Raw genomic sequence first — 26889 nt, 5'->3', positions numbered from 1 at the left:
TCCTTGTTTTCATTAAACAAATAAAGCAGAACGACTTCTCAGCTATTTATGGAATAAAGGGTACGGTCACATAAATTCAACGTTAGGTCTGTCGCAGCGCTTGTGTTTGGGGAATAGGCTTTGATTCAGGGTACTTAGAAGCCTTGTAAAAACCACGCATGTGCTGACAGGGCCCTACTACAGGCTTAATCAGTAAACTACAAAAGTAACGTCTGGCCCGCAGAGTTTGCATCGACTAACTTCTGCTTCCTGACAGACAGCTCCTGAGTATAGAAGGATCCCTAGAGGCTGTTTATAGCAAATATCTTTTACGTTTCCCCCTTTCTTCTCCCCTGCCCATATACATTCCTTGGACAGTCTTAGAAAAAAAGAAGTTAAAATTAAAATTAAAAAAGCAGTTAAGACAATGCATCTAGCGTATTGGCCATCTGTTACCTCACTTTCTTTTGTGTTTTGTGTCATGTCGATATTCGTTTCAGGGCGTACAAGCTGCTATTTAATTTTAATGGCTGACAGACTCTTCTGGAATAAGCATGTCTACAGTCTCTGCAAGGCTTTGGGAGATAATAAATTGTAAATCAAAATTGTCTTTATAAAGCTCCGTGGATTTATTGGATTTGTTTCCCAATGCAATGCCATGTTAGGTCTAATCCTGAAAAACTCCAAGCTGAAGAAACAAAACATTTCTCTGAGCAGAGTGGCAGAGATTGGAGGATCTGTATTTGGAATCCTGCAGGGAAGATTGACTTAAATATTTATTTTTCGTGCAGTTAAATCAACCCAATTGTACCGAAAGGCATTATGAATCCTAAAATTACTTTTCTGCTCTACTGAAAATTCATGCTGACATGTAACAAAACAGAAAGAAGCTTGGCTCCTTCTTTCAAATCAAGAAGAAAAGAACTCAACCCAGAAGAACAAATGAGGGATTTTCCATAGATTTTATTTTATAAAATATCATCCATGACTGTATTTGAGAATCTGGCTGTAAATTAAGTAAAGATTGTATCACATTTCTGATTGTTACAGTCTAACTGAAAGAGGTGGTTTTTCTTAAGGGAGGAACTACTGAATGTGAAAACAACACTCAATAGACTTACAGCCTTTGAAAAAAAAATATCCTTAAAGAAAGTAAAAATTGAAAGTGCTCTCACCCAGAAATCAACTACTAGAGAGCCCTGTTCCCCAGAACATCAAGAAAATGGCTTTACTATGAGGATTTCACGCCAGGAGATTTGTTTTCTCTGAAGCCTTTCAGAGAGAAGCTTTTCGTTCTTAGAAACAAATAAACAACAAATACAGCAAAGGGCTGAGTCACAGGCCTGCGAACAGAGGCCTGCGTTCCTTCTCGTCCACGTCTCTGCTCGGCTGGCTGGGGAGTCAGGCCAGAGACAAGGTCTAGGGTTTCCCCTCTGAACACTTCAATTAGTGAGTCCAAACACAGACCCTTGAAATTGGGATGTTCTGGGGGACCTGTTAAGTTTGGTCCCTTTCTTATCTCCTTTTCTCGAGAAGCTTCCAGCCCCTTCTCTATTTTATCCAGCTTTATAGTCTCGAATATGGCACAGTCATATGTCTGTTACTGGAAAGAAAGCATCCACCATCAGACTTCTTGGTTAACAGTTCAGACCTGGAAGTGGATGTCATAGAGGAGTCATTTTAAGCTTGCAAATCAGATAAGGCAGGTTTCCATAGAAAATAGAAAAATGAAACACTAACTGAAGTCAAGTCTGAGGAGCCAGAATGTAAGGATTTAGCAGAGCAGAGGCTGGGGCTGGGCGAGCCCCTGGAGAAGGAAGGGTGGTGGTACCAGGGCGCCAGTGAAGACAGAGGGGACGCCTGGCCAGGTGGCTCCGCCGGTCAGGAAGGGCGGGGCGGGCTTCCCATTACGGCTCTTCCATCCAGGGCAGCTCTCCGAACCGAACTTCCAGGTCGGTCCGACATTTAAAACTGTCTGCTTTTCTACAACCTGAGGACAAGGTGGGGATAAGTCACTTCTGAGTCTCTGTTTCTTTGCCTATAAAATGGGGCGAATCATTGTACCCCTCCGACCGCAGTGAGGATACGAAGGGGCAATTTGTGCAAATGATGTAGTGATGTGGTGATTTAGTTGCTCAGTCGTGTCTGACTCTTTGCGACCCCACGGACTGTAGCCCGCCAGGCTCCTCTGTCCCTGGGACTTCCCCAGGCCAGAATGCTGGAGTGGGTGGCCATTTCCTTCTGCAGGGGATCTTCCTGACCCAGGGATCGAACTCAAGTCTCCTATGTTGCAGGCAGATTCTTTACCTACTGAGTCACCGGGAAAGCCCGGCAAGGCAGCAGTGGCAAGTGAAAACGAAGCCTGTGCTTCTTCCCGCTGAGGCCAAGTCGCTGGGGGACTGAGGTGGGGCCTCAGTCCCCCAGCGACTTGGCCTCAGTGATGCGCGCCCTAGCTGGTGGCCGCTGGCAGCGGGGTTAACCACGCCCCTGGGCTGAATCGGCGAGCCGGGTTCCTTCTATCAGATCGTCCCCTGATGGGGGAACGGAGGGGAAGGCGTGTTGGCAGAAACAGGAAAGAGGGTGCAGAAGAGCAGGGATTCGCAGGGACATCCCGAAGCCCTGCCAGCTTCTGGATGCACCTTCCCCGTTTAGTTTTAACCTGGCCGTGCCTGGAGAATCCCAGGGATGGGGGAGCCTGGTGGGCTGCCATCTATGGGGTCGCACAGAGTCGGACACGACTGAAGTGACTTAGCAGCAGCTGTGATCACACAAGCTGACATCAGAGTGTTTCTGGTGACTGGAAAACGTGGTTTGTTTTTTTTTTGCCTCTCTGCAAGATGTGCAGGATCTTAGTTCCCTCACTAGGACTCGAACTTGTGCCCCCTGCAGTGGGAGGTGCAGAGCCCTAACCACTGGACAGCCAGGGGATTCCCAGAAAAAACATGTTTTTAATCGAAAAGGTTTATTTTTTTTAAAGCCTGTTTGACTTCACATAAAGCAGTGCTTTCTCATGGGACTGAGATCGTGGCAGGTGGCCAGAGTCACTGCGGTGGTTTCTGTCTGGGGCTTCAGTCGGTGATGGCGGCCGAAGCTGGGTGTGGGGTGAGCTGACTCCAAGCTTCTGCTGAGAAAGGGGCTGGGAGATCCTGCCAGGGATTGCTGTCAACAGGGTCAGAATCGAGGGATATCCAAACGCCCTGCTAGATGTTTCCACTTTAAAAAACTCAACAGACAGCACTTCAAGCTCACGGTTTACAGAGGAAAACTCACACTTTTTCTTTGCACAAACCCAAGCTTCACATTTCATACTTCAGAACACTACACAGGCACCTGTGAAGATGATATGTTACTGATGAAAGAGATGAAGAAAATAAATAGGCAGCCTTTGGGGATCTCCTGTGCACCCCAATGCTTTGGCCACCTGATGTGAAGAGCTGACTCATTTGAAAAGACCCTGATGCTGGGAAAGATTGAAGGAGGGAGGAGAAGGGGACCACAGAGGATGAGATGGTTGGATGGCATCACCAACTCGATGGATGTGAGTTTCAGTAAACTCAGGGAGTTGGTGATGGACAGGGAAGCCCGGCATACTGCAGTCCATGGGGTTGCAGAGTCGGACACGACTGAGTGACTGAACTGAACTGAACCACGCACCCCAACAGATCACCCTAAGCACTCCCTGGGAGACCACTGAACTGTGTGAAGACCTCACATTATACAAGCCAGGTGCATGGTCTAAGTCATGATGCAATACAGAGAATCAGAGGGTTTAAACAGAAAGCCCCCTGACATCTAGAATACTCCAGTTCCCTTTGTTGTTGTTGTTTAGTGGCTAAGTGGTGTCCGACTCTTTGAGACCCTGTGCCCGCCAGGCTCCTCTGTCCAGGGGATTTCCCAGGCAAGAAGACTGGAGTGGGTAGTCACTCCCTTCTCCAGGGGATATTCCCAACTTGGGGACTGAGCCCACGTCTCCTGCATCGGCAGGTGGATTCTTTACCAAAGAGTCGCCAGGGAAGCCACAATTGCATTTACAGAAACATATTTTACATATGACTCTTGAAAAAAAAAATTATCGACTCTTGAAAAAAAAAATTCTGCTGCTAAAATTGAGGCTCAACTATTCTCTGATTGGTACAACGTGAAAAGATGTGTCTAGTTTGAGAAGAATGTGAAGAAAAGGATGACATTGTGACTACTATTGATAATGTATTAATAACTGAGCTGCTACTGAGGGATTTAGGACATTCTAAAATGCGTTTTATGAATGTTTCCAGCGGTAAAGAGTATTCAAAACTTCAGCTTGAAGGCACTCATCACGGCTGGTCAACTACTAGACTCACTGAAAACCACTAATAGGAATCCACCTCCTCCCCTTATACAGACCACTCCCCATAATGGGGTTGGGAGCTGACCTCCTCACTTGCAGACACCAGAGTAAGGCCAGTCACTTCTCTGCCTGAGTCATCCACCTTACCTTGTAAAGTGACTTTTCATGTGGTATGACCAGAAGGGGAATTTCAGCTTGGTCTAGGGTTTAATGACAGAAAGGACCCATCTCTTAAAAAGCTCTACTGTCATCACACCTTCAAGAACACCTTTCCTGAGCTCTCACATGCCCGTGCAAGGGACAGGCTTGTGTAGGACAAGGCCTTGGGCCCATCCTACCGTCTCAAAGTGTGCAGCGCCGGACCCCACAGGCACTGAGGAGAGAAAACTAGCAGGTGGGGACCCCACAATGGTGCAGGGCCTGGTCTGCCGAAGATCAGGTTCCAGGAAGTGCCTGGACACAGCCCTCACTGGTCACAGGAACAGGAAGGGGAGGGCACCCTGCCTGGGACACAGGGGAAGAGATCTTAGCAGGAGGACCCCAAAGCTAGGGGCCAGGGGTGAGGGGCAGAGGAGCCAAGGATGCTTGGCAGGAGGAGGAGGAGAGGAGGGAGACCCCGAGGGGTGCGGGCCCCGGAGCTGGGGGCCAGGGAGTGGACCAGGAGGACGTAGCAGCTGGGGAAGAAAGGGGGGCCTTTTAGCAGCACCCTGGGGCTTCCCTGGTGGCTCAGATGGTAAAGAACCCGCCTGCCAGTGCAAAAGACGAGGGTTTGACCCCTGGGTCGGGAAGATCCCCTGGAGGAGGAAGAGGCCACCCACTCCAGTATTCTGGCCTGAAGAATCCCATGGACAGAGGAGCCTGGCAGGCTGCCATCCATGGGGTCGAAGAGTCAGATACGACTGAGCGACTCACACTTTCCCACACTTGGAGCACACTGCAGAGAGTGGTGGCGTGAGAAAGGCCGATAAGAAGGCGTACGCTCCTTCTGACGATGCACAGTGTCTGATCGGGGGATGACCAGCATCTCAGTGACGGGACGGCCAGGCCAAAAGCAGGTGTGAGCGCACGAGGCAGGGAGTCTCAGTCATGGAGGAGGGCGAAGAAAGAGGCTCTTTTTAGGGAGGGGATAAAGGGCTGTCTCCATCTGGAAACACTAAATTTGGCTCTTTCACGTCAGCCCTTTGAAAAGTAAAAATGTTATGTATATATTTAAAAATGCACATATATATATACATAACATAATTTGCCATTTGAACCATTTCTTAGTGTATACAGTTAGTGGCGATAATTAGACTCAGATGTACAACCATCACTATGGTCTCCGCAGAACATTCGTGCCACCCCAAACAGAAACTGTCTTAGGCACTACACAGTACCTCCTCCTTCTCACCGCTGTCTGGGAGCCCTGGAGTTAAAGGACACTGCCATATTTCCTCCAGCCCCTGGCAACCTCTTTCTGCCTCCTGTCTCTGTGAACTTGACTTTCTAGGCACCCCGCGTAAGTGGGATCATACAGGACTTGTCTCTGTGTCTGGCTTATTTCACTTGGCCTGGTCTTCAAGGTTCGTCCGTGTTGTAGCGTATGTGGGAACTTCGTTCCTTTTGATGGCAGAATGATGCCCCATTGTATGAATGAGTCAGTTTGCTTAGCCGTTCGTCTGTGGGTGGGTGTGTGGGTTGCTTCCATCTCCCTGTTGTGACGGGGCTGCTGTGAGCGGCAGTGAGCACCGGCACACAGGAACCTGCTGAGGTTGCTGCTTTCGGTTCTCTGGAGTCACACCCGAGTCACACAGTCGTTCCGTGTTCAGCTCTTAGAGGAGCTGCCAGGCATCCCCCCATGGTTGCTGCACTGTCTTAATCCATTCCCAGCAGAAATGCACCAGCTGGTAAAGAATCTGCCTGCAGTGCAGGAGACAGAGGTTCAGTCCCTGGGTAGGGAAGATCCCTGGAGAAGGGAGTGGCAACCCACTCCAGTATTCTTGCCTGGAGAACTCCTTGAACTGAGGAGCCTGGAGGGCTACAGTCCACGGGGTCAAAAAAGAAACGGACACAACTGAGTGACTGACACTTTCAGCAGAAACGCACGAGGCTTCCAGCTTCTCCATGTCTTTGCCAACACTTGTTACTTTTCATTTCTTTTGGTAAGTGATCCTAATGAGAGTGGTTTTTCATAATTAATTAATTTGTGTATTTGCAGCACTAGCTGTTAGTTGCAGCATGTGGGATCTAGTTCATGGAGCAGGGACCGAACCTGGACCCCCTGCATTGGGAGCACCGAACCTTAGCCACGGGCCACTCAGTGTGCTTGTGACCTGCATGTCCCTAATGATCAGTGATGCTGAATATCTATTTTATGTGCCTATCGGCCACTTTTAGAGAAATATCTGCCTAAGTCCTTTATCCATTCTTATGGGGTGATTTCATTTTGCCCAGACTTGTGCACGGGACTAGACTTAGCTGTCAACAGGGCTGACTCATTATATAGGACCAGAATGGTTACCAGAGGGCTGTAGGACCCTTGGATTCATTTTCACCATCTTGAAAGAAATCCTTGATTGTCCTATTGAAGAAAAACTTTCCCAATCTAAACAGCATCACTGCGTGGTTCTCTAGAAAATAATCAAGGAGGTTTAGCATTTAAGTAAGACATGCTTGGCCAGTTTACAACCTAAAAGTGGGACACACTGCATTCATTTACTCCCCAAATGCTGATTGAACACATCCTATGTGCCAGAGACAATTTTAAGTTTTGTGGACATGGTAGATATTAGCCAGAGAGAGTCCTTGCTTACAGTCCTTGGGAGAAGAATGGCAGGAAGCAAACATGCAATGGAATCTGGCTGGAATGATCACGATGGAAAAATGAAACAGGATAAGGTGATGGAATTACGAGGGGAGCCTCACTGATAAGGTGACTTTTGAGTGGAGACCTGCATGAAGTGAGGGAACAAGTCAGGTTAACGGGAAGTCTAAATCCACACAACTGGTGACATAGTTTATCCACATCACGAGTTAACATGTACCTGCAGCTTCAGGACTGAGGTACAGACTGCAGGTTCCCAGTGGACATAACACTTGAAATAATAAGCACTCCGTGCTATTTTTATCATCAGGGAGGAAATAATTTGTCATAAGACTTTTTTAATTTTAAAGTTTAACCGAGATAAAATACTCATAACAAAATTTACTATCTTAACCATTTTGCTATGAGATTTTTTAAAAATAGATACTGCACACAGAAACAAAAATCTGACTCAGGTCAGATTTAACTGGAAAAAAAAAAAAAAAACCCGTAAAAATGTAGAGTAATTGTGGCCTTTTAGAAGTCTTGGCATAGTCACCATTTCGATCTACCAAACAATACAGTCGACTTCACGAGCTGTCTTGAAAGTTGGTTTTATGGCCCCATCAGCATCTTTTCCCCCCTGATCACCTTGATTCCAGATAAGCTCATTAAAAAAAAATCTTACTCAGACAAGAGCATATCAAAGGTCTATTGATTTCTGCTCATCTCTCTTTCTTACTCGGCTCACAATGCATGTATTATCTCTGCTCCTAGAAAACATATGGCCCAAGGGAAAATGAAGAAATAACCTTGCATTTCAAAACTTTAATTGCAAGTGTCTTTGTCTTCTGGGAGATGAGGGGTGAAGCAAGTCTGCAGCTGTGCGCTACCTGCAGCAGCGGGAACGTCTGTTCCCTAAACAGCGCGATTAGGGTGGGTGACTCGTCCTCACACCAACCCTCCCAGGCTCTGTGAATGCCCCCTTTATTCTCCCAGTGTGGAGGGTTTTTTTTTTTTTCTTTGCCATTCTTGAATTTTTTGTTTTAACTTTTATTCATTTGACAGGAGAGCTCCTTTCTCCTCTTCCCTGCAGTAACCGTTACGAACCCGAGCTTCTCAGCTCACGCTGCTCTGCTGGGTGCCCAGGGCCCTGCGAGGCTCTGCTCTGCTCTTTGGGGGAAGTGACGTGTCAGTCCTCAGTCACGTCTGACTCTTTGTGACCGCGTGGACTGCAGCCTCTGTCATGGGATTCTCCAGGAAGGAACACTGGAGTGGTAGCCATTCCCTTCTCCAGGGGATCTTCCTGAACCAGAGGTTGAACCTGGGTTTCCCACATTGCAGGCAGATTCTTTACCAGCTGAGCCACCAGGGAAGCCCATGGTGGGAGTGCACCCGGCTAATAAGGCCTTTAGACCCCAAAGGGGCCAGGGAAGGGGCTAGACTGCCCTGGCCTGCTTCCTTTTCAAAAAACAATTCCTGTTCTACCTTTTTTTTTTTTGATGTTCAGTTCAGTTCAGTCACTCAGTTGTGTCCGACTCTTTGCGACTCCGTGAATCGCAGCACGCCAGGCCTCCCTGTCCATCACCAACTCCCGGAGTTCACCCAGACTCACGTCCATCGAGTCAGTGATGCCATCCAGCCATCTCACCCTCTGTCGTCCCCTTCTCCTGCTGCCCCCAATCCCTCCCAGCATCAGAGTCTTTTCCAATGAATCAACTCTTCACATGAGGTGGCCAAAGTACTGGAGTTTCAGCTTCAGCATCATTCCTTCCAAAGAAATCCCAAGGCTGATCTCCTTCAGAATGGACTGGTTGGATCGCCTTGCAGTCCAAGGGACTCTCAAGAGTCTTCTCCAACACCACAGTTCAAAAGCATCAGTTCTTTGGCGCTCAGCCTTTTTTGATGTGGACCGATTTTAAAGTGTTTTTTGAACTTGTTACAATGTGGCCTCTGCCTTCCGTTTTGGGTTTTCGGCCACAGGGTGCGGGATCTTAGCCCCCTGACCAGGGGTCAGCCTGCACCCCCTGCACGGGGAGGTGACGTCCCCACTGCGCCCGGGAAGCCCCAGGCCTGCTGCTTAAGTGTGCACAGCGTGACCTGGAAAATGAATGCAAAAGTGCCGCTCGGTGGGCGGGTCTGGGGTGGGGTCTGCACTCCTAACAGGCTCTCGGGTGATGCCAGCACTGCTGCGAGTCGAGCGCCAAGGTCAGAGATGGGTCAGACCGAGATGAAGGCCCCTCAGGGCTCCCCAGGCCCCCACACCTGCCCCGGCCCGCCCCCATCCACTTCTGCCATCTCGCCAGCGGCCCTGCCCAGGACCGAGGCCGGAAGCGTACCGCGCGGCCCCTCGCCCTGTCCCTTCCAGCCTTGCGGTCCTGCTCAACCCTCGGCCCGGGTCAGCAAGGCCGATCAGTTGACTCCCCACTCGGGCCACTGTCATTTAAGCGAAGGTCTCACACCTGGACTGCTCAGCCCCTGTGCTAGAAGGTCTCAGCCACCCGGACTGTCTCCTCTCACAGTCACGCTGAGGATCACCGGCGGTTTTGTTTTTTTAAACTTTCTCTTTTGTAGTGGGGTACGGCTGATAACCAAACAATGGTGTGACAGGCTGGGGTGAACAGTGAACTCAGCCATACATGTACAAGCATCCCACGCACCCATTCTCCCCCAGATCTAAGGTGGGTTTCTGTGTTCCTCCTCTTCCCAGTCAACCGCACACTCCCCACCTCCCCCACTTGCCTGCCCCCCACGTCACTTTCGGGGTCACCCCCTGCTCAGGACCTTCAGTGAGCGCACTGGCTGTCTTTGCGACCCCCGGGCCTCGGACCTCCCCCCATGCCACTCTGGCGAGCCCGCCCGCCCCTGGGTCAACCCTGACCCCCAGCTTCGCTGCGCCCTCCCCGCCCCGGCTGGGCCATCCATCGCCAGCTGTACCCCGCCTGCCAGGCGCACAGCCCGCCTCTCCTGGGGAGCCTGTCCAGGGCCACTGAGCCACGAGGCCCTAACCCCCCACGCATCTCACAGCCTCCGGGGGCAGCCTCCTGGGGTCACATCCTAGGACTTCGGCTCGATTCCAGGTTCAAGGAAGGATGAAGCCCGCTCCGGGTGCTGAGCCGGTGCCCACAGGACCCCGGGCCCTGGGGAGCCGCCCGGGGGAGACTCTCCCCATCTTGGCGGCTGGGAGGGGAGCACCACGGCCCCCTCTCTGGTACAGTCACTGCCACACTCGACAGCCTTCGTCTGCCTCGCTTTTCAAGACTTAAAGCCCAGGTCTAGGGCCATTCCTGGACTTGGCTGAACTCGCCCTCTTCCTTTCTTTCCTGAACATAGTTGAGCTCCACCTTCTCTTGTCTCAGCCACAAGTGAGCTACACTTAAACACACACGAACTCAACCACCCAGGATACTCAACACCTCTGAGCGCTGCACGGTGCCAGGTACAGGAATCTGACTCGCCTACAGTGTTCAGAGACGAGCGCTTCTCAGCCTCACTGCGCAAGCGAGCCACCTGAACCTCTCATAAAGATGCAGGTTTTCTAACAAGTCCCAGGTGATGCCGACACTGCTGGTCTTGGAGGAGCAAGGTCAGAGACGGCCTCAAGGCCCGAGAGCCAAAGGAAGGGCCCGAGAGCACTTCCGGGCTCTGCACCGTCATCTCCATCCGCACGAGGGACCCTGAGCCCTGCCGCGCCCACCACCGCGCAGATGCCGCGCGGCGGGAGGGGGCGAAGGGCAGAGCAGGTCCTCACTGAACGTCTCCCGCTGGCCGGGCACCGCGCTCGAGGCTCTCCCTTCCTTATCTTCCCCAGCTCCCTTCTTCCTCACCAAGAGACAAGGTGGCCCACTCAGACCGTGCGTGATAAGCAGAGTGGCACAGTGCCAGGCATGCAGCAAATGCTCAAATTCTCAGTAAATTATGAATAATATTTCCTGAAGGACTGATTGTGATCTTACAACTTCCCCTTACAGAAAACTGTAATGGTTTCCTACGAGTTCTGAATCAGATTCACGCTCCTCAGCACGGGCTCAAAAGGGCTCCACCAATCGGGGGCAGAGTCAGAGACACTCTGGGGCGAACGGGAGGCCAGACCAAGATCGGAAATCCCTTCCTGGGCTCGGATTCGCTCTCGAACGGGGACGGAAGGCAGGCCCACCTGGCCCACATGCGGCTGCTCCCGCTGCCGTCGGGAGGGGGCCTCTCACACGACGGCTCCACCCGGGACGCCCTGGACTCACCGTGCGGGCGCAGAGCAGCGGGCGCCCATCACCCCCACATCCCTCGTCCCAAGGATCGCCCCACTTAGTTACGATGACGAGCTGCCCATTCTAGGGCTTTGGCTGTTGTTCAGTCGCTCAGTTGTGTCCGACTCCTTGCGACCCCATGGCCTGCAGCGCGCCGGGCATCCCTGTCCCTCACGAGCTCCCAGAGTTTGCCTAAGTTCATGTCCATGGAGTCGGTGATGCCATCCCACCATCTGGTGCTTTGGTCATTTGTAACCAGACACATAAATAGGACCTCGGTGACCTGGGCACAGGGACCCCGACTGGAATAAGGAAAACCTAAGCTCCTCAGAAGGGGCCCCCCCAGCCCCCCACACGGAGGACAGAGCCTGGGGGGCGGCAGAAGGGGATGAACACGCCCGGGAGGTCCTGACAAACGCAGGGCAGGGCTGGAGTGCCTGGCCCAGCGGGGACAGGACAGCTTCTTCCCGGCACCCCAGGGCTGCCCGCAGTCAGAGATGCCCTCGCGCCGGGAAGTGGCAGCGGTGACTCAGTCTGTCACATTTCTTTTCCTCCTGAGTCAGGGAGCGACCCGCACATGGACCCTGAGCTGAGGCTGCCCAGGGTGCCCGCCTAAACCCAGCCTTCAAGTCACAGCCTTTCCCCTTCTGCTCGGTGACAGTCGACAACAGAGCGCCCTCCGCAGATGAACCTCCTTGAGCGGGTCCCACAGATGCAGACGGGCTGTGCTATTTCCCCAAGCCCTAAGGAGCCTGCTTCTCTCTCTGCACGCCCCAGGCCTGGAGCTCTCCCTGTCTGAGCCCTGCCTGTCACGCAGCAACCGCAGACGCGGCTTCCCTGCGGGGTGAGGGCCGCGCCCCGGGGCTGACGCCTGCCCTGAACGTGCCGTTCTCATGGGGTCCTGGGCGTTAGTCCTGTCTTCCCGGTGAGCTGGAGTGGGGATTAGACCTCTGCGAGCAGCACCTAGCACGTGCCAGGCACACGGGAGGGCTTTGACAGGTGGCAGGTGCGTTTAAGACGGTCATCAGGCAATACTCCTTTAGCTCTGAGCTCAAAATCGTTCCGTGGCATCCGACGTCTACAGCAGCAGGTCTCAAACTCCAGCGTGCCTCAGAATCCCCTGCGGAGGGGGTGACACCGATGGAGGGTCCCACCCACAGGGTGTCTGATGTCCGGGCCTGGGGACATGCATTCCTCAGCTCCCAGGGTCCAGGCCGCCCCCACCAGGCCGGCTCGGGTCTTAGACACCAGCCAGGCCTTGGTTTTCTCCCGCTTGGCATCACGTCCGTCCAGGCCCAGAGGCTTCCTTGGCCCCTGTCCTGCCCTGCACGCCCTAGGCACCTGGCTCAACCCTCCGGGCAGCTGTTGACCCGCTTAACTGCCAGGGACGCAGATGGGCGGTCTCAGCCTCAATACGAGGCAGGAGTGTTCTGGGGCCCGGGCGCAGAGGGGAGTTCTGTTTTCCAGAGCACCTCCTGGAACTGCAAAGCCAGGATCCAGAGAATTGAAAGGAAAGAAGCTGACAGCGAGGTTAAAGGAAGTCGCATGAATAACTTGAGTGAGAGGAAGTAGTGGGCTGACGGTCTTCAACGAGAGAAACACGAAAATAGAGACAGTGGCCAGCGGATCTTCACCCCCAAACAGAGCAAATGCGAGGAACCGGGTCGAACTATGAGACAGTACTAGATTTAGGGCCACAGGGACGTTCCAGCCGCTGAGAATTGTTGAAGGATTCGCGGCAGAACCAGGGCAGATGTGATCAATCCCCACTAGGCTTGAAACAGGGACCAGAGTCTCCATTAACATGAATGTTTCAGACGTGATGCTGCTTTTCTACCCTGGGTACAAAACTGAGAGCCCCTGACAAGTTTTTCAACTGGACAGGCGCTTGGCAGCTGTCTGTGCTACTTAAGGGCACAGTTTTCAGTGAGGTGGTGCCAGTGGTCAAGAACCTGCCTGCCAATGCAGGAGACATAACAGACTCAGGTTCAATCCTGGGATCAGGAAGATCCCCTGGGGAGGGCATGGCAACCCACTCCAGTGTTCCTACCTGGAGAATCCACAGAAAGAGGAGCCTGGCGGGCTATAGTCCACGCGGTCGCAAAGCATAGGACACGACCAAAGGACTTAGCGTGCATGCATGCACATTGCAGAGAGGAGCAAATGTTTTTAAAGAGTCAGAACCTCAGAAAAAAGGTTCCCTTCCTATTTGGGGGAAGTAAGGAGGACGGAGCTGGCAGAGGCCGTGGTGCAGACAGGACTTGTGTGACAGAACCCCTGTTCTCTTCCCGCCTCCCAGGTTCAGCCATCACGTTCACAACATGTTAAAGAGTTTTTCTTCCTCATTTTTCATGGAAAGTCTTCAAATTTCTGGTGGCTGGAGGAAGTGGTTCTTGTACTCTGAACACTGAACAGGAAATGTCATGAGTTATTATTATTCCAATGAACCCAAAGGGTCGTTTTTTTGCCCACGGTTCTTCCTGCCACTTGGAGACCTGGCAGCTCTCTGCCTTTGCCTGTGCCAGGAGGGCCTCTGTGTCACCTGTGAGGCCAGGGCTTTTGGGGGTGGGGGCGCAGAGGGGGCAGGCAGAGTGGAAGAGAAACACTCAGCTGAGGCACCGACAGCCACCAGGAAAAGGGGCCTCCTGCAGGAGAAAGAGCTCTGCCCAGCTGCCGTCCAAGGTAAACACGGCTTGGGCTGGGGGCGGGTGCGCCCAGGGCACTGTAGAAGACCACGGGGTAGGTCACGCCAGCCCTGATGATGGACTCAGGGGACCGCCGGCCGCTTATCTCTGTAGTCCTGAGTTCTCAAACTCTGCCTACATCCTGACCCTCTGATTCAAAGACACCTTTAGGCCAGGAAATGGCTCTGAATTCTAAGGCACACAAATTTCCTGCAGTGCCTTGGGGCTCTTAGCTTGTTTTTACCTCTAGGGGCTCTAAGGAATTTTGCTTCCCAGTACAACAATCCGAAGCAAATGGGATTCCATATCCTACACTGCATTCTTCTTTACAGTTTAGGGGAAAAATCCTTTACTTGCAACTGAAACTGATTTGACTTGGATTTGGACTAAGAAGTTTCCTTAATAAACTGTGCAGAAGGATCACGCAAATGGTTAGCTGTGTTGTCCTGACATCTATCATATATATATGTATTTTTAAATAATAGGTGCGACCACATCCTCTGCCCCTGTGTCTTCAGCACCTGGCACACCTCGGGGCACCCTGCACTTGCCTCCTTTCTCTCCCCACCTTCCTGACCCCATTCAAGCTTCTCCAAGTTCCTCCCCAGAGCAGGAGCCCTGGCCTCCTTCCCGCCCCCTGGGGACCCACCCCCGTTCCCCATGGCGCTGCTCCCCACAACCTGCAGATCTGACCGCGCGTCCCTCCCCAGCACACAACACGCGGGGGTAAAACCTAGACTATTTGCACATAAAGCCCTTCTCGGCCTCCCTCTCGCCACCTGCCCTGGCAGCCCGGGAACACGGCCCTCTGGAGTCACCCCAAACACTGGACTCCGTCCACCCCTGTTATCCCCCAGCCGCTCCCACCGCCAGGCAGGGCGCCCACCAGCCTCAGACCCCCGCCCAGGCCGCCCCCTCGCCCTCCTTCTGCGCCTTAGACGTGCACAGCCGCACGGCAAGAAAGTGGGGCCATTCCCCCGACGCCTCCAAGCGGGCGAAGGCCCTCTTGCCCTGGGCGCGCACCCGCACTCTGAGCGCGCTCCGGGGACGCACGGGTCCCGTCGCGTTCCGTCTGCTCGCGGCTAGACTCAGCGGCGCCGGGAGACCAGGGCTGGGCCTGCTCTCCTGGCGTCCCACCGGGAGGAGGCGCTCCTTTTGTTGCGCTAAATGAACACGTTCAACACAGTCTTCTTTCTTACCCTGAACATGGCAGCCCACGGAAACCTGAGGCTGGAGGTCACTGCTGGCCCACAGGACGCGGACAGATGGGTCGTGAGCACACATCCACGCAGGCGAGCGCCTAAATGCTGACGGGGCTGCCTTAGCTCAGCAGGGCCAGGGAGGGGGAGGGCTGGGGAGCCGGCAGGCCGGGCCCCCGCCAGGAAACAGACTGACAGCGCCCGCGGATGGAGGGCAGAGATACCGGCGGGCCGCGCCTCCCGCTCAGCGCCAAGCCCACGAGCTCTCTGAGAGATCACTCCCACCGGGTCTTCTGTTCTGCCCAAGTCCACCGTCTCACTCTGGGGTTTTCAGGCTCAGAGGCTGGGTTTGGGGCGGAAAGGAGCTGAGTTTAATCTGTTTCTAGCAGTGGGTCCCACGAGGCAGCTCGGTGCTTGGAGCTTCCCAGGTGGCGCTAGTGGTAAAGAATCCACCTGCCAATGCAGGAGACAGGAGACGCGGGTTCAATCCCTGGGTGGGGAAGATCTCCTGGAAGAGGCCAGGGCCACGCACTCCAGTGGAGGAGACAGGAGACGCGGGTTCCTTCCTGAGTGGGGAAGTGGCACCCACTCCAGTGTTCTTGCCGGGAGAATCCCATGGACAGAGGAGCCTGGCAGGCTACAGTCCATGGGGTCACAAAGACTCTGAGATGACTGAATGTCTAAGCTCCCAGATGGCAGCTGGAGTGACCCATAAGATTGGGAAGGTACGGGTGGTGGGAAGGAAAATCAGCTGTCGGCGGGGATCCCAATCCCACCCACTGCGGCGGGGGGTGACTGAGGTGGGGTCGGGTGTTTCTCCTGCGGGCTGGGGTCCGGACTCTGCAGGCAGACAGCAGACAGCAGACAGGCCATGGCTGTCCACCAGCCCCGCTGGCCCGAGGGTGGGTTCCCTGGGGCGTGAGTCACTTGGAGAGCTGAGGACCATCTAGGCGGGATGCAGATCCACATCCACAGCAAGACGGCCCGCCAGCCTCCTCTGGACACACATGCAGAAAACACACCGCTTTCTTTTCCCATGCACTTCAAAAATAGGAAAACAGCATGGGGGGAATTTTAATACTGAGCTGGCAGAGAAAGTTCACGTGGCTCCTTCTTCAAACAGCACTCTCTGCAAAGGAGGCCCTGGCTTGGAACTCCCCTTTTCATGGCCTCATAAAACACTGATTTACTGACCTTCAAAGATACACCTTTATTGTTTCAGTTTTCCTGGCATAAGAATTTCTGGTAGATAACTGTAAAAGCAAACTCATATTTCCTTATCAACACAGAGAATACGTTCAGATTACAGATGTGCCATTTTCAGGGGAAGTGGTGGGAAGGAAATACCGGGGCGGGGGTGGGGGGTGGCGGGGGCATTCGAAATATCTGTGATCAACAAAACCAACGAAAAGGACGCTGATCCCGGAGTCTGTGACTCTCTAAACAAAGTAGGAACACACGGCCAGGTCTTCCCGCTAGGATGGGCCAGTGGGGCAGGGAGATTGTTGGGCCAGGGCGGGCACCCACGAGCCCTGCAGCCCCACCCAGGGGATTTCCTCTGCGGGGTCTCCCCACGGGCCTTCCAGGGCCCACGACCTCTCTGTTCCTGATTAGTCTACCTTGCCACCTCAATGAGGGCCACACAAGTGTTATCTCAAACACTGCAAATGTTTACTGCCCTGTCTGTGGCAGGCTTCCTTCAGCTAGCTTTACAGAGTGCTATTTGCTATCCATAAAGTCATAAAAATATGTGGGTTTTCTTTTCTTGGCAAGATTGCTTTAGGCCTAAACCATTCAAGCCATCTTCTCCAATAGAGAGCTTTCTTCCCCAACTGCCTCTGACCCCTGATTTCCCAGCCGTCCTTCCAAGATGGCCTCGGGAGCGTCCTGCTCCGAAGCCCTTCCTGGTTCCTCCAGCTGTATCCCTCCTTCCTTCCCTGCACCGCTTCATGTACAGAAGGTGTTACTCTTCGCCCGCCTTGTCCTCTGGACCCGACAGTGAAGACCCAGCTGTGTCTTGGCTGTGCATTTCCCCAGAACAAGGCTTTACATCCCAAATACCAAATACACTTGCTGGCCGGGGTATGAGCGACTCTGCCCTTACTTAGGTCTTGGATTACTAGGGATAAACACGGCTGTGTGATCAATGACCTCAATGAACACAGTCTGGTCCTATAATTTCTCAACTCTAACAGCAGAATGATCAACATAGAAGTTTTCAGTGTTTTTCTTTCTGTAGACAAACACTCTTCTGTCTGAACTCAAATGCCCTCACTGACACAGACACACAGAGATACAATCGCAGAGATGTTTTAAAAGGCAAACCTTACAGCCTTCCAGGTACGTTTAAATTGATTTAATATAATGTTCATGGAACGAAATACAATGCTTGCAGATAAGGCCCTTTCTGGAAGCTGTTTTTGCCAACTATTTTACAAAAGCGATACCTCCGCCACGCCCCACACTAAACAGTTCTTCAGGCCTTGCCTAGTGGGTGAGAACTAACCACCAAGGCAATTCCTCTCTCTGAACAGACCAGGTGGGCCCAAAGCAGCCGTACCTGCAGGATGGCTCTTGGAACCCCAGTTTCTGCAGGGGGCCACGGCCACCCCGGCTCAGAATCAACGCGTCTGCGCTGGGGAGACTAGACGCACACACGTCACTTGTCACTTGATCGGAGCTGTCCCAGCACCCTTCCATTGCTTCCTGTTGGTGTTTAGTTGCCAAGCTGCGTCCAGCTCTTGGCGACCTCATGTACGGTAGCCTGCCAGTTTGTCTCTCCATAGAATTCTCCAGGGAAGAATATTGGAGTGGGTTGCCATTTCCTTCTCCAGGGGATCTTCCTGACCCAGGGATTAAACCCCCAGTCTCCTTCATGGCAGGCAGATTCTTTACCACTGAGCCACCTGGGAAGCCCCGTTTCCTGTTTAGGTATGATTTAAAAATGCACATAATTCATGCAGCTCAAAGGGAAAGGGCGGGATGGTTGGGGAGAGTAGATAGTACTTGCTGAAAGATAGCTCTGAGAAATAAATGGGTATTTTGGCTTTTTTTTTTTTTTTGGCTGCATCGTGAGGCGTGTGGGATCTTAGTTCCCCTACCTGTGATCCAACCCATGTCTCCCGCATTGGAAGCATGGAGTCTTAACCACTGAACTGCCAGGGAAGTCCTGAGAAAGAAATGTTTTGATAGCAATTGCTGTCAATGTTAGAACCTACAGCACTACATGTACACATATATGTACATATGAAGTTTTTGCAATTAACACTGTGAGGTGTTTTTTTTTTTTAAAGCTGTGTAGTGAGCAGGGTTTTCTCAGGTGGCTAGCTATTCCCTGGAGCCCTCCTCCTGTGGTTTAAATAAAGCAGCACACCTGTCCAACCTGTTGAACACTTCATTAAGCAACACCTAAAGTGCTTACAATGAGAAAATGCCTTCAGGCTTTCCCGGCTTCCCTGCCCTCAGCCATTCCCAGAGGCTCCCTTAGGCAGAAAGGGAACAGGCCACATCTTCCAAGAGAACCGTCTGCTCCAGCCCACAGCCTGTACTTCCGTCCAGGCTCTAGTCCCAGGTTGGTTTGCCATCTCTCCTCACTCCAAACACAGCCCTAGAAGTGCTGTTCTCTCTGGAAGCTGTCAGCAAGAGCCGAAGCCAGTCTTTACAGAGCAGGGGAATCTGAAACTGCTGAAAGCAGAAAGCCACCAGCACTTGCCCTCTAAGGGACTTCCAAGGGGACAGGCTGTCAGAGGACTGTGGGGCTGGCTTTCCCACACTATAGCTCTCCTCCAGGGGACAGAAAACCAGTACCTGCTTTTATTCACCTGGCAACTGGACCAAGTGATCCCATAGAGAAATTTCTCCGGAGGGCTTGGGATGGGGAGGGAACCCGGATAGGGGAATTCGGTTTCCCGGTCCCCTCAGCCCCCTTGAGTCTTGAACAGCCCCCGGGACTCGAGGGGAAAGGCCGCAGAGGGGAGTCCCGGGCTGCTCCCGGGCTGGAGCCCCAGCGGGGCCTGGCCGCGCTGAGGCCGCCCCCTGCCCCGCCTGCCCGCCCGCTCAGCACCCGGAGAGCAGCGCCCTACAGACCGGCTCCCCGACTGACTTCAAGCACCCCAGGTGCGTTGGTTTTTCCAACTGTGAAGACTATTTTGTCCCAGTATCATCACAGGGGTTCTGAGAAGTGACTCTGCGTCATTCTGGTCCGGAACCTGAGCCGGTGGTTCTTGAACTGCTTGCAGGTTTGTGGGAGTGCGGTGGGGGCGGTGGAACTGGAGGGGAGAAGGGAGATTTACAGAAAGAGGGGAACGTAGGAAAACATTCTGATTTTCTTTTCTTTTTTTTTTTTGATTTCCTTTTTCAGAAAAAAATCTCCTCTGTCCATGGGATTCGCCAGACAAGAATGCTGGAGTGGGTTGGCATGCCCTTCTCCAGGGGATCTTCCCGACCCGGGGATGGAACTCTGGAAGGAGAACCCAGGGTCTTCTGCACTGCCGACGGATTCTTTACCATCTGAGCCACTAAACTACCAAACCCGGTCTCAGCGCGCGCTCTGGATGGACACCCCCGCAAGGGGCAAGCATCAGCCAGTCCACCTTCCGACAGCCGCCAAGCGGAGGTGGGGAGACGGAGTGAGGCGCAGGTAGAGTTAAGGACCGGGGCTCAGAATGGCCCGAAAGGAGAATCCTACTTAGGACGGTTGGTTAACTTGGGCGCTGCCTGCGGTTCTGAAGTTTTCTCTCGAGTCCGTCCGCAGGAGAAGGGGCCGTGTCTACCCCGCTGTCTCCGCGGCAGCGATCGTGCGGGGGCCCCTGGTCCGCTTTCGGGTGCCGGGGTCCCGCAGCACCCCAGCATCCCTGAGGCTCCCGGTTCCCTCCTCCCACAGTCCGACCGCACCCGCCGTGGCTCTCCCCCCAGATCCTCAGCCCCCAGGCTCCGTGCGGGTCTCGGAGCCCCCGGCCGCGCGGAGGAGGGCGCGCAGGGAGCCCGGGCGCGGGGCGCGGGCGGCGGGCGGCCTCCTTACCTGCAGCCGGCCGAGCAGCGCCAGCAGCGCCAGCGGCGCGGGCAGCGGGCGGCGCCGCCGGGCGCGCGGTGCCATGGCGCGGAGGGCGGGGGACGGTGGCCCGCTCTGCGGCCTCTGCTGCCCGCGCGGCGGCCCGGGACCTCGGGTCCGCCCGCTCCGCCCCGTCCAGCCCCGCCCCGCCCCACCCCCGGGCACCCTCCCTGTCGGCGCTGCGCCCTCCTCAGGCCGCGCCCGGCGCAGGGCCCGGGCTAGGAGGCGACGCCCGAGTCCAGCGCGCTGGGGGTGCTGGGGGTGATCCGGGGGCTCTCGCCGCGCCCCCGCGGAGCTCCTGCCTTCGGGAGGCTCTCGCAGAGACTGCGGGCCCGCATCCCCGGACTGTCGGGGGCACACTCCCCGGAAGAAGGTAGCCCGATGGCCCGGGCCAGCCTCGCGCGCGCCCCGAGCCCGCGCTCACCCTTCCAAGCCGGGACCTCCCGAAGCGAATGCCCAGCGACCAAAGGTCACGCGGAGAACTCCTCGCGATCACTGCCGAGGGCGCGGGTTCAGTTCCCTGGTGGGGAACTCAGCTCAGTTCAGTCCAGTCCAGTCGGTCAGTCGTGTCCGACTCTGCGGCCCCATGGACTGCAGCCCGTCAGGTTCCTTTGTCCATCACCAACTCCCAGTGCTTGCTCGGGCTCAGTCCATCGAGTGGGTGATGCCATCCAACCACCTCATCCTCTGTCGTCCCCTTTTCCTCCCGCTTTCAGTCTTTCCCAGCATCAGGGTGTTTTCAAATGAGTCGGCTAAGACCCCACAAGCGGCGCGCCTCGGCCAAAGAAGAAAAGAAAGAGCAGCCTGGCTGACAGCAGAGCAGGGCAAGCTCTTGGAGTGTCAGAGACACTTATGTCAGAAGTGTCAGAGACACCCCTCTAAGCCCTCCCCACTTGGGTGCTTGTGCTAAGTCGCTTCAGTCGTGTCCAGTCTTTGCGACCCCATGGACTGTAGCCCGCCAGCTCCCTCTGTCCGTGGAATTCTCCAGGCAAGAATACTTGAGTGGGTTGGCTTGAGGCTTCAACAGCCTAATGAATGGGAGAAAATATTTGCAAATCACGTAGCCGATAAGGGAACCCCCTTATCGGCTGTTTACACAGACGGTAAACAATCTGCCTGCAATGCAGGAGATCCAGGTTCGAACTCTGGGTCGGGAAGATCCCCTGGAGGAGGGCATGACTGCCCGTTCCAGTATTCTTACCTGGAGAATCCCATGGACAGAGGAGCCTGGTGGGCTACAGTCCAACAGTCCATGGGGTCGTGAAGAGTCGGATACGACTGAGCAACTAACACGTACTTCGATGTGATTATAAATACGGTAAAATTTAAGTCTGGCTCTTTGTTTTCTATTTGTTCCACCTTTGCTCGTTTTTTTCTTACCTTCTTTTGGATGATTTGAGTATTTTTAGGGTTATGTTTTTTTCTCCATTGGTAGCTTATTTTATATACCTCTTGTTTGTTTTGTTGTTTTAGTTCTGGGTTTACAACATGACTGTATGACATGACAGTTTACCTACAGATGAAATTCTGCCGCTCTAGGTATACGGTTGGAGAAGGCAATGGCACCCCACTCCAGTACTCTTGCCTGGAAAATCCCATGGACGGAGGAGCCTGGTAGGCTGCAGTCTATGGGGTCCTGAAGAGTCAGACATGACCGAGAGACTTCACTTTGACTTTTCACTTTCATGCGTCGGAGAAGGAAATGGCAACCCACTCCAGTGTTCTTGCCTGGAGAATCCCAGGGACGGGGGAGCCTGGTGGGCTGCCATCTATGGGGTCGCATAGAGTGGGACATGACTGAAGCGACTTAGCAGCAGCAGCAGGTATACGGAAGAACCTTACAACAGCACACTTCCGTTTCCCCTCCCGCCTTGGGCTACTGCAGTCATGCTGGTTCCTTTACTTTGTGACTCCCTCCTGGGCAGCCTGATGGGTACACTGCCAGTTACTTTTCTGCTTTTTGGAAAGCAATCTGTAGTGTTTGGTTAAAAAAAAATTAAAAGTGCAAATATCCTTTGGCAAAGCAATTCCATATCATAGTAGAAAAAGCTAGTTACAGAGTAATATCGTCCCATGTCTGTAAAAATAAAAAAAAAAAACATGATTTTATTTATCTAAGCAAAGGAAGTTTCTGGAGAGACAACAATAGCAAATACTAATAGCATATTTACACTTACAAATTCATTCAATTCTTGCAACAGCTTCGCAAGGAATACTAAACCCTTTCTACAGATGAGGAAACTGAGGCATAGAGGCTAATAACTTACCTAGGGTCACCTGCAGTAAATGCCAGAGCTGGAATTCAAACCTTGGCTGTCTGGCTCTGGAGTGCATCTTATTACTAAGCACCAACTTCTCCCCAGGCTTTAAAAATGGAACTACAGTTGATTCACAACACTGCGTTAGTTTATATAGTGATACTGCGTTAGATATATAGTAAAGTGATTCAGTTATGTTTATTTTTCAGACTTTTTTCAGTTATAGGTTACTACAAGGTACTGCGAGTGCTATACCGTAAGTCCTTGTTGCTCAACTGTTTTAAATACAGTGGGTGTATGTCTGTTGATCTCATCTCCAGATTTATCCCTTCTCCCCTTTTCCCTTTGGTAACCATAAGTTTTTTTCTATGCCTGTAAGTCAGTTTCTCTTTTCTAAATAAGTTCATTTGCTTCTTTTATTTTTTTTTTTAGATTCCACATATTAAGCTAACTTGCTTCACTGAGTATGATAATATCTAGCTCCATCCATGTTGTTGCAAATGACATTTCATTCTTTTTATGGCTGGGTATTATTCCATGGTGTGTATATCACATCTTCTTTATCCATTTATCTGTTGATGGACATTTAGGTTAAAGCACCAAATATTAGCATTAGGTGAATCATAGTAGAAACTACTCATTTTAACTTTTGATGTTCCTAAGCTGTTTACACTGAGGAAAAAGTACTTTTGTACTTCAACTGACAGGTATGTACGTTTGGTAAATAGAGGTTAAAACTCCAGATGAAATTAAGTATAGGAATTGTACAAAATTAAGACTAAAAAAAATATTTATCTGGCCTATTGTCTTGAATGTGGGGACAGACTTTCTGGAAATGGCTGTGTGTGAGATTCTGATTTTGATAAAAGGAACTGACTTGTGGGAGAGGGTATATTCACTGTGGCACTTCACGAGAAATACCAAGGCCTACTCCTGGCGTATTTCCAACGTCAACCCCTTCTTTTTTCAAAAAAAGATTAGGGGACTTAAAACTTCTGCTTGGAAAGTCCCAGAGGTGAGTGTGCTGGTTTTGGAAGCGCTGTAAACAACAGAATGCCCGGGTTACCATATTAAATCTACTAAAACAAGTTTAACTGAAAAAATAATTACTTTTAAAGACTCTATTTCAATATTTACAGATCACTCAAATAGTTCAAATACTTTATAGAGATTAATGTAGAATACATTTGTTATTAACAAGATCCATTAAATGAGCTTGAGGACATCATCTTTCCTATATAAATGGCGTTATTATGAGAAACATGGAAGTTAAATACTATTTTTCCCTATTAAGTGAAGAATGCTTGCACTATAACTAGATATTTCTCTTCATTTACAGAAAGTGTTATTTATTATTTTTATAAGTCCATTTACAAGCACATGTATAATTAAATTTTGGTTATATGTAATATATGCAAAATGTATAATTAAATTTTGGTTATATGTAATAAATGCAGAATTCATCTTAAACAACAGATGTTTTAACATTCATTAAACATTTCCAATTTTTACAGAGTAATCAGCCAATGGTGAATTGTTTTATTTGTACTGGGGAGAAAAATAAAAGAATCATAGCTTTAGTAGAAAACTATTTTACATGGGTAATGTGCAACTAACCCTGAAAACCCTCACTACTTCCCGCTTCTGTAAGAACTCTTTTGAGTTTCCAGAATCAAAAAGGTAAGTTAAAGCACGGCTGTCATTTTCGTTTCAGGTGAATGCTTCGTAAGTATCCTATCAATAGGATTATATTTTAATGGCCTGTACTAGGCACCAGAAAATAGATACAATCTTGTTAATAAAATGCTTATAAATGTCCACAAGAATGAGAATTAATCAGCTTATGTAATTTTTTTCATGTGGTGACAGAAAATAATTACTGGGCACAGAGCTAAAGCAAATACATAAAAAGCGAAGTTATTAAGTAAACATAAGACTTTACAAATCTTTCAGGAAAAGCTCACTAGTAAATACAAATGTTTTTATTATTCACTCTGCTTGCTGGTGCTGTCATCTCACCTACAAAACACTTTTTAAACCACAGTAAACCTTGATAAATCAGTGTTCACTCACAGATGAATCAAGGGGCGATGCTATCCCACAGTGACATGAAGAAATTCCATATCCAGGTCTGTGAGAGAGGCTGGCCTGCCGTACCCTTCCTGAATCGGGTCTTGTCAAGTTTCAGTGTCAGTGTTTTGCTGGACAAGGCTGAGGAATATGGAAGACCTTCGAAAAGGTGTATAGTACGGTATTACTTTTTCCTTAAATATTTGGTAGAATTCACCCATGAAACCATCCGGGCATTGAGGTTTCCTTATGGCTTTAAATGACAGGTTCACTGTATTTGACAGACAGCTTCAGAGAGCTTGTTTCCTTTTGTGCTGGTTTTGGTAAGAAGTGGTGTATGTGTGTTTTTAAATAGAAGTGTGTTCATTCCATCTAATCTTTTAACTTTGCTGGTGTACAGTCATTTATAAAATCTCATTATATTTTAAATGTAGTGTTTGTAAGGATTTCTTCTTTTTAGTTTCTAATACTGGTAATGTCAGAAAGAGAAGAGGAACTAAAGAGCCTCTTGATGAAGGTGAAAGAGGAGAGTGAAAAAGTCGGCTTAAAACTCAACATTCAGAAAACAAAGATCATGGCATCTCGTCCCATCACTTCATGGCAGATAGATGGGGAAACAATGGAAACAGTGAGAGATTTTATATTCCTGGGCTCCAAAATCACTGCAGATGGTGACTGCAGCCATGAAATTTTTAAAAGACACTTGCTCCTTGGAAGAAAAGTATGACCAACCTAGACAGTGTATTAAAAAGCAGAGACATTACCTTTCTGATAAAAGTCCGTCTAGTCAAAGCTATGGTTTTTCCAGTAGTCATGTATGGATGTGTCCGAGAGGTGGACCATAAAGAAGGCTGACTGCCAAAGAATTGATGTTTTGAACAGAGGTGTTGGAAAAATTCCTGAGAGTCTCTTGGGCTGCAAGGAGATTCAGCCAGTCCATCCTAAAGGAGATCAGTCCTGAATATTCATTGGAAGGACCGAAGCTCAAACTCCAGTACTTTGGCCACTTGATGCAAAGAGCTGACTCATTGGAAAAGACCCTGATGCTGGGAAAGATTGAGGACAGGGGAGAAGGGGACGACAGAGTACGAGAGGTTGGATGGCATCATCAACTCGATGGACATGAGTTTGGGTAAACTCTGGGAGTTGGTGATGGCCAGGGAGAAGGCAATGGCACCCAACTCCAGTACTCTTGCCTTGAAAATCCCATGGATGGAGGAGCCTGGTGGGCTGCAGTCCATGGGGTCGCTGAGGGTCGGACACGACTGAGCGACTTCACTTTCACTTTTCACTTTCCTGCATTGGAGAAGGAAATGGCAGCCCACTCCAGTGTTCTTGCCTGGAGAATCCCAGGGACGGGGGAGCCTGGTGGGCTGCGGTCTATGGGGTCACACAGCGTCAGACACGACTGAAGCAACTTAGCAGCAGCAGCAGCAGGGAGGTCTGGCGTGCCGCAGTCCATGGGGTTGCAAAGAGTCTGACACCCCTGAGTGACTGAACACCACCTGGTAATTTATTTATGCCTTCTCCTTTTCTTGGTAAGTCTTTCTGGGGTTTAATCAGGTTTTATTAGTTCAATTAATTAGAATCAAATTTTTATCTTTCTTTATCTTCTTTATTGTGTTTGAGTTTTCTATTTAATTTCTGAACTTTATTGATTCTTCTGCTTCATGGTTCTTTTCAAACTTCTTAAAATGAATGTTAATTGACCTTAAACATTCTTTCCTCATTTATGTATTTAAAGCTGTATGTACAGCTCCCTGTAAGAATGGCTTTAGTTTTATCTCACAAGTTTCATATTTCCCATTATTTAATAAAAATGTTTTCTAATTTTGTTGTAGTTTCCTTAACCTATGGTTCCTTTTAAAAGCACATTGCTTACATCTCTAACATTTGATATTTTCCAGTTTCCTAAAAAAAAAAAAAAAAAAAATTTGGCTGCCCCAGGTCTTGGTTGGGGCATGTGGGATCTAGTCCCCTGAGCAGGGCTTGAACCCAGGTCCCTGCATTGGGAGCACAGAGTCCTGGCCACTGGACCGCCAGGGAAGTCCCTATGTATCCTTTTTTTGCTCCATATTGTTTTTTGCATCTGTAAGATGCTACCTAGGATCACTCTCCTTTCGCTTGAATAACTTTCTCGGGTTTTTCTTTGGGGTGAGTCTGCTGCTAACAAATTCTGTTTTGGGTTTTTTTTCTAGGGGAAGAGTGTCTAAAAATACCTTAACTTGCCTTCATTTGAAGTTGTAGGGTGGCAGCTATTTTCCTTCGGCATTTAAAAAACATAATTGCTTTGTTT

General features: G+C 50.9%; 1 protein-coding gene across 3 annotated transcripts in view; it reads right to left on the bottom strand.

The window, feature by feature from the left end:
• TNFRSF11A (TNF receptor superfamily member 11a) overlaps positions 1-20380 on the bottom strand; it is a 62979-nt gene extending 42599 nt beyond the window's left edge. For all 3 annotated transcript variants that reach the window (XM_070779144.1, XM_070779145.1, XM_070779146.1), the window contains exon 1: positions 20236-20380. In XM_070779144.1, the coding sequence (XP_070635245.1) occupies positions 20236-20310 (75 nt within the window). In that variant the 5' untranslated portion in view covers positions 20311-20380. The remainder of the gene's footprint in view (positions 1-20235) is intronic.
• Positions 20381-26889: the final 6509 nt, after the last annotated feature.

Source organism: Bos indicus, chromosome 24, assembly GCF_029378745.1.
Source record: "Bos indicus isolate NIAB-ARS_2022 breed Sahiwal x Tharparkar chromosome 24, NIAB-ARS_B.indTharparkar_mat_pri_1.0, whole genome shotgun sequence".
NCBI classification, from domain to species: Eukaryota; Metazoa; Chordata; class Mammalia; order Artiodactyla; family Bovidae; genus Bos; species Bos indicus.
This window is presented reverse-complemented; position numbering and strand designations above follow the sequence as displayed.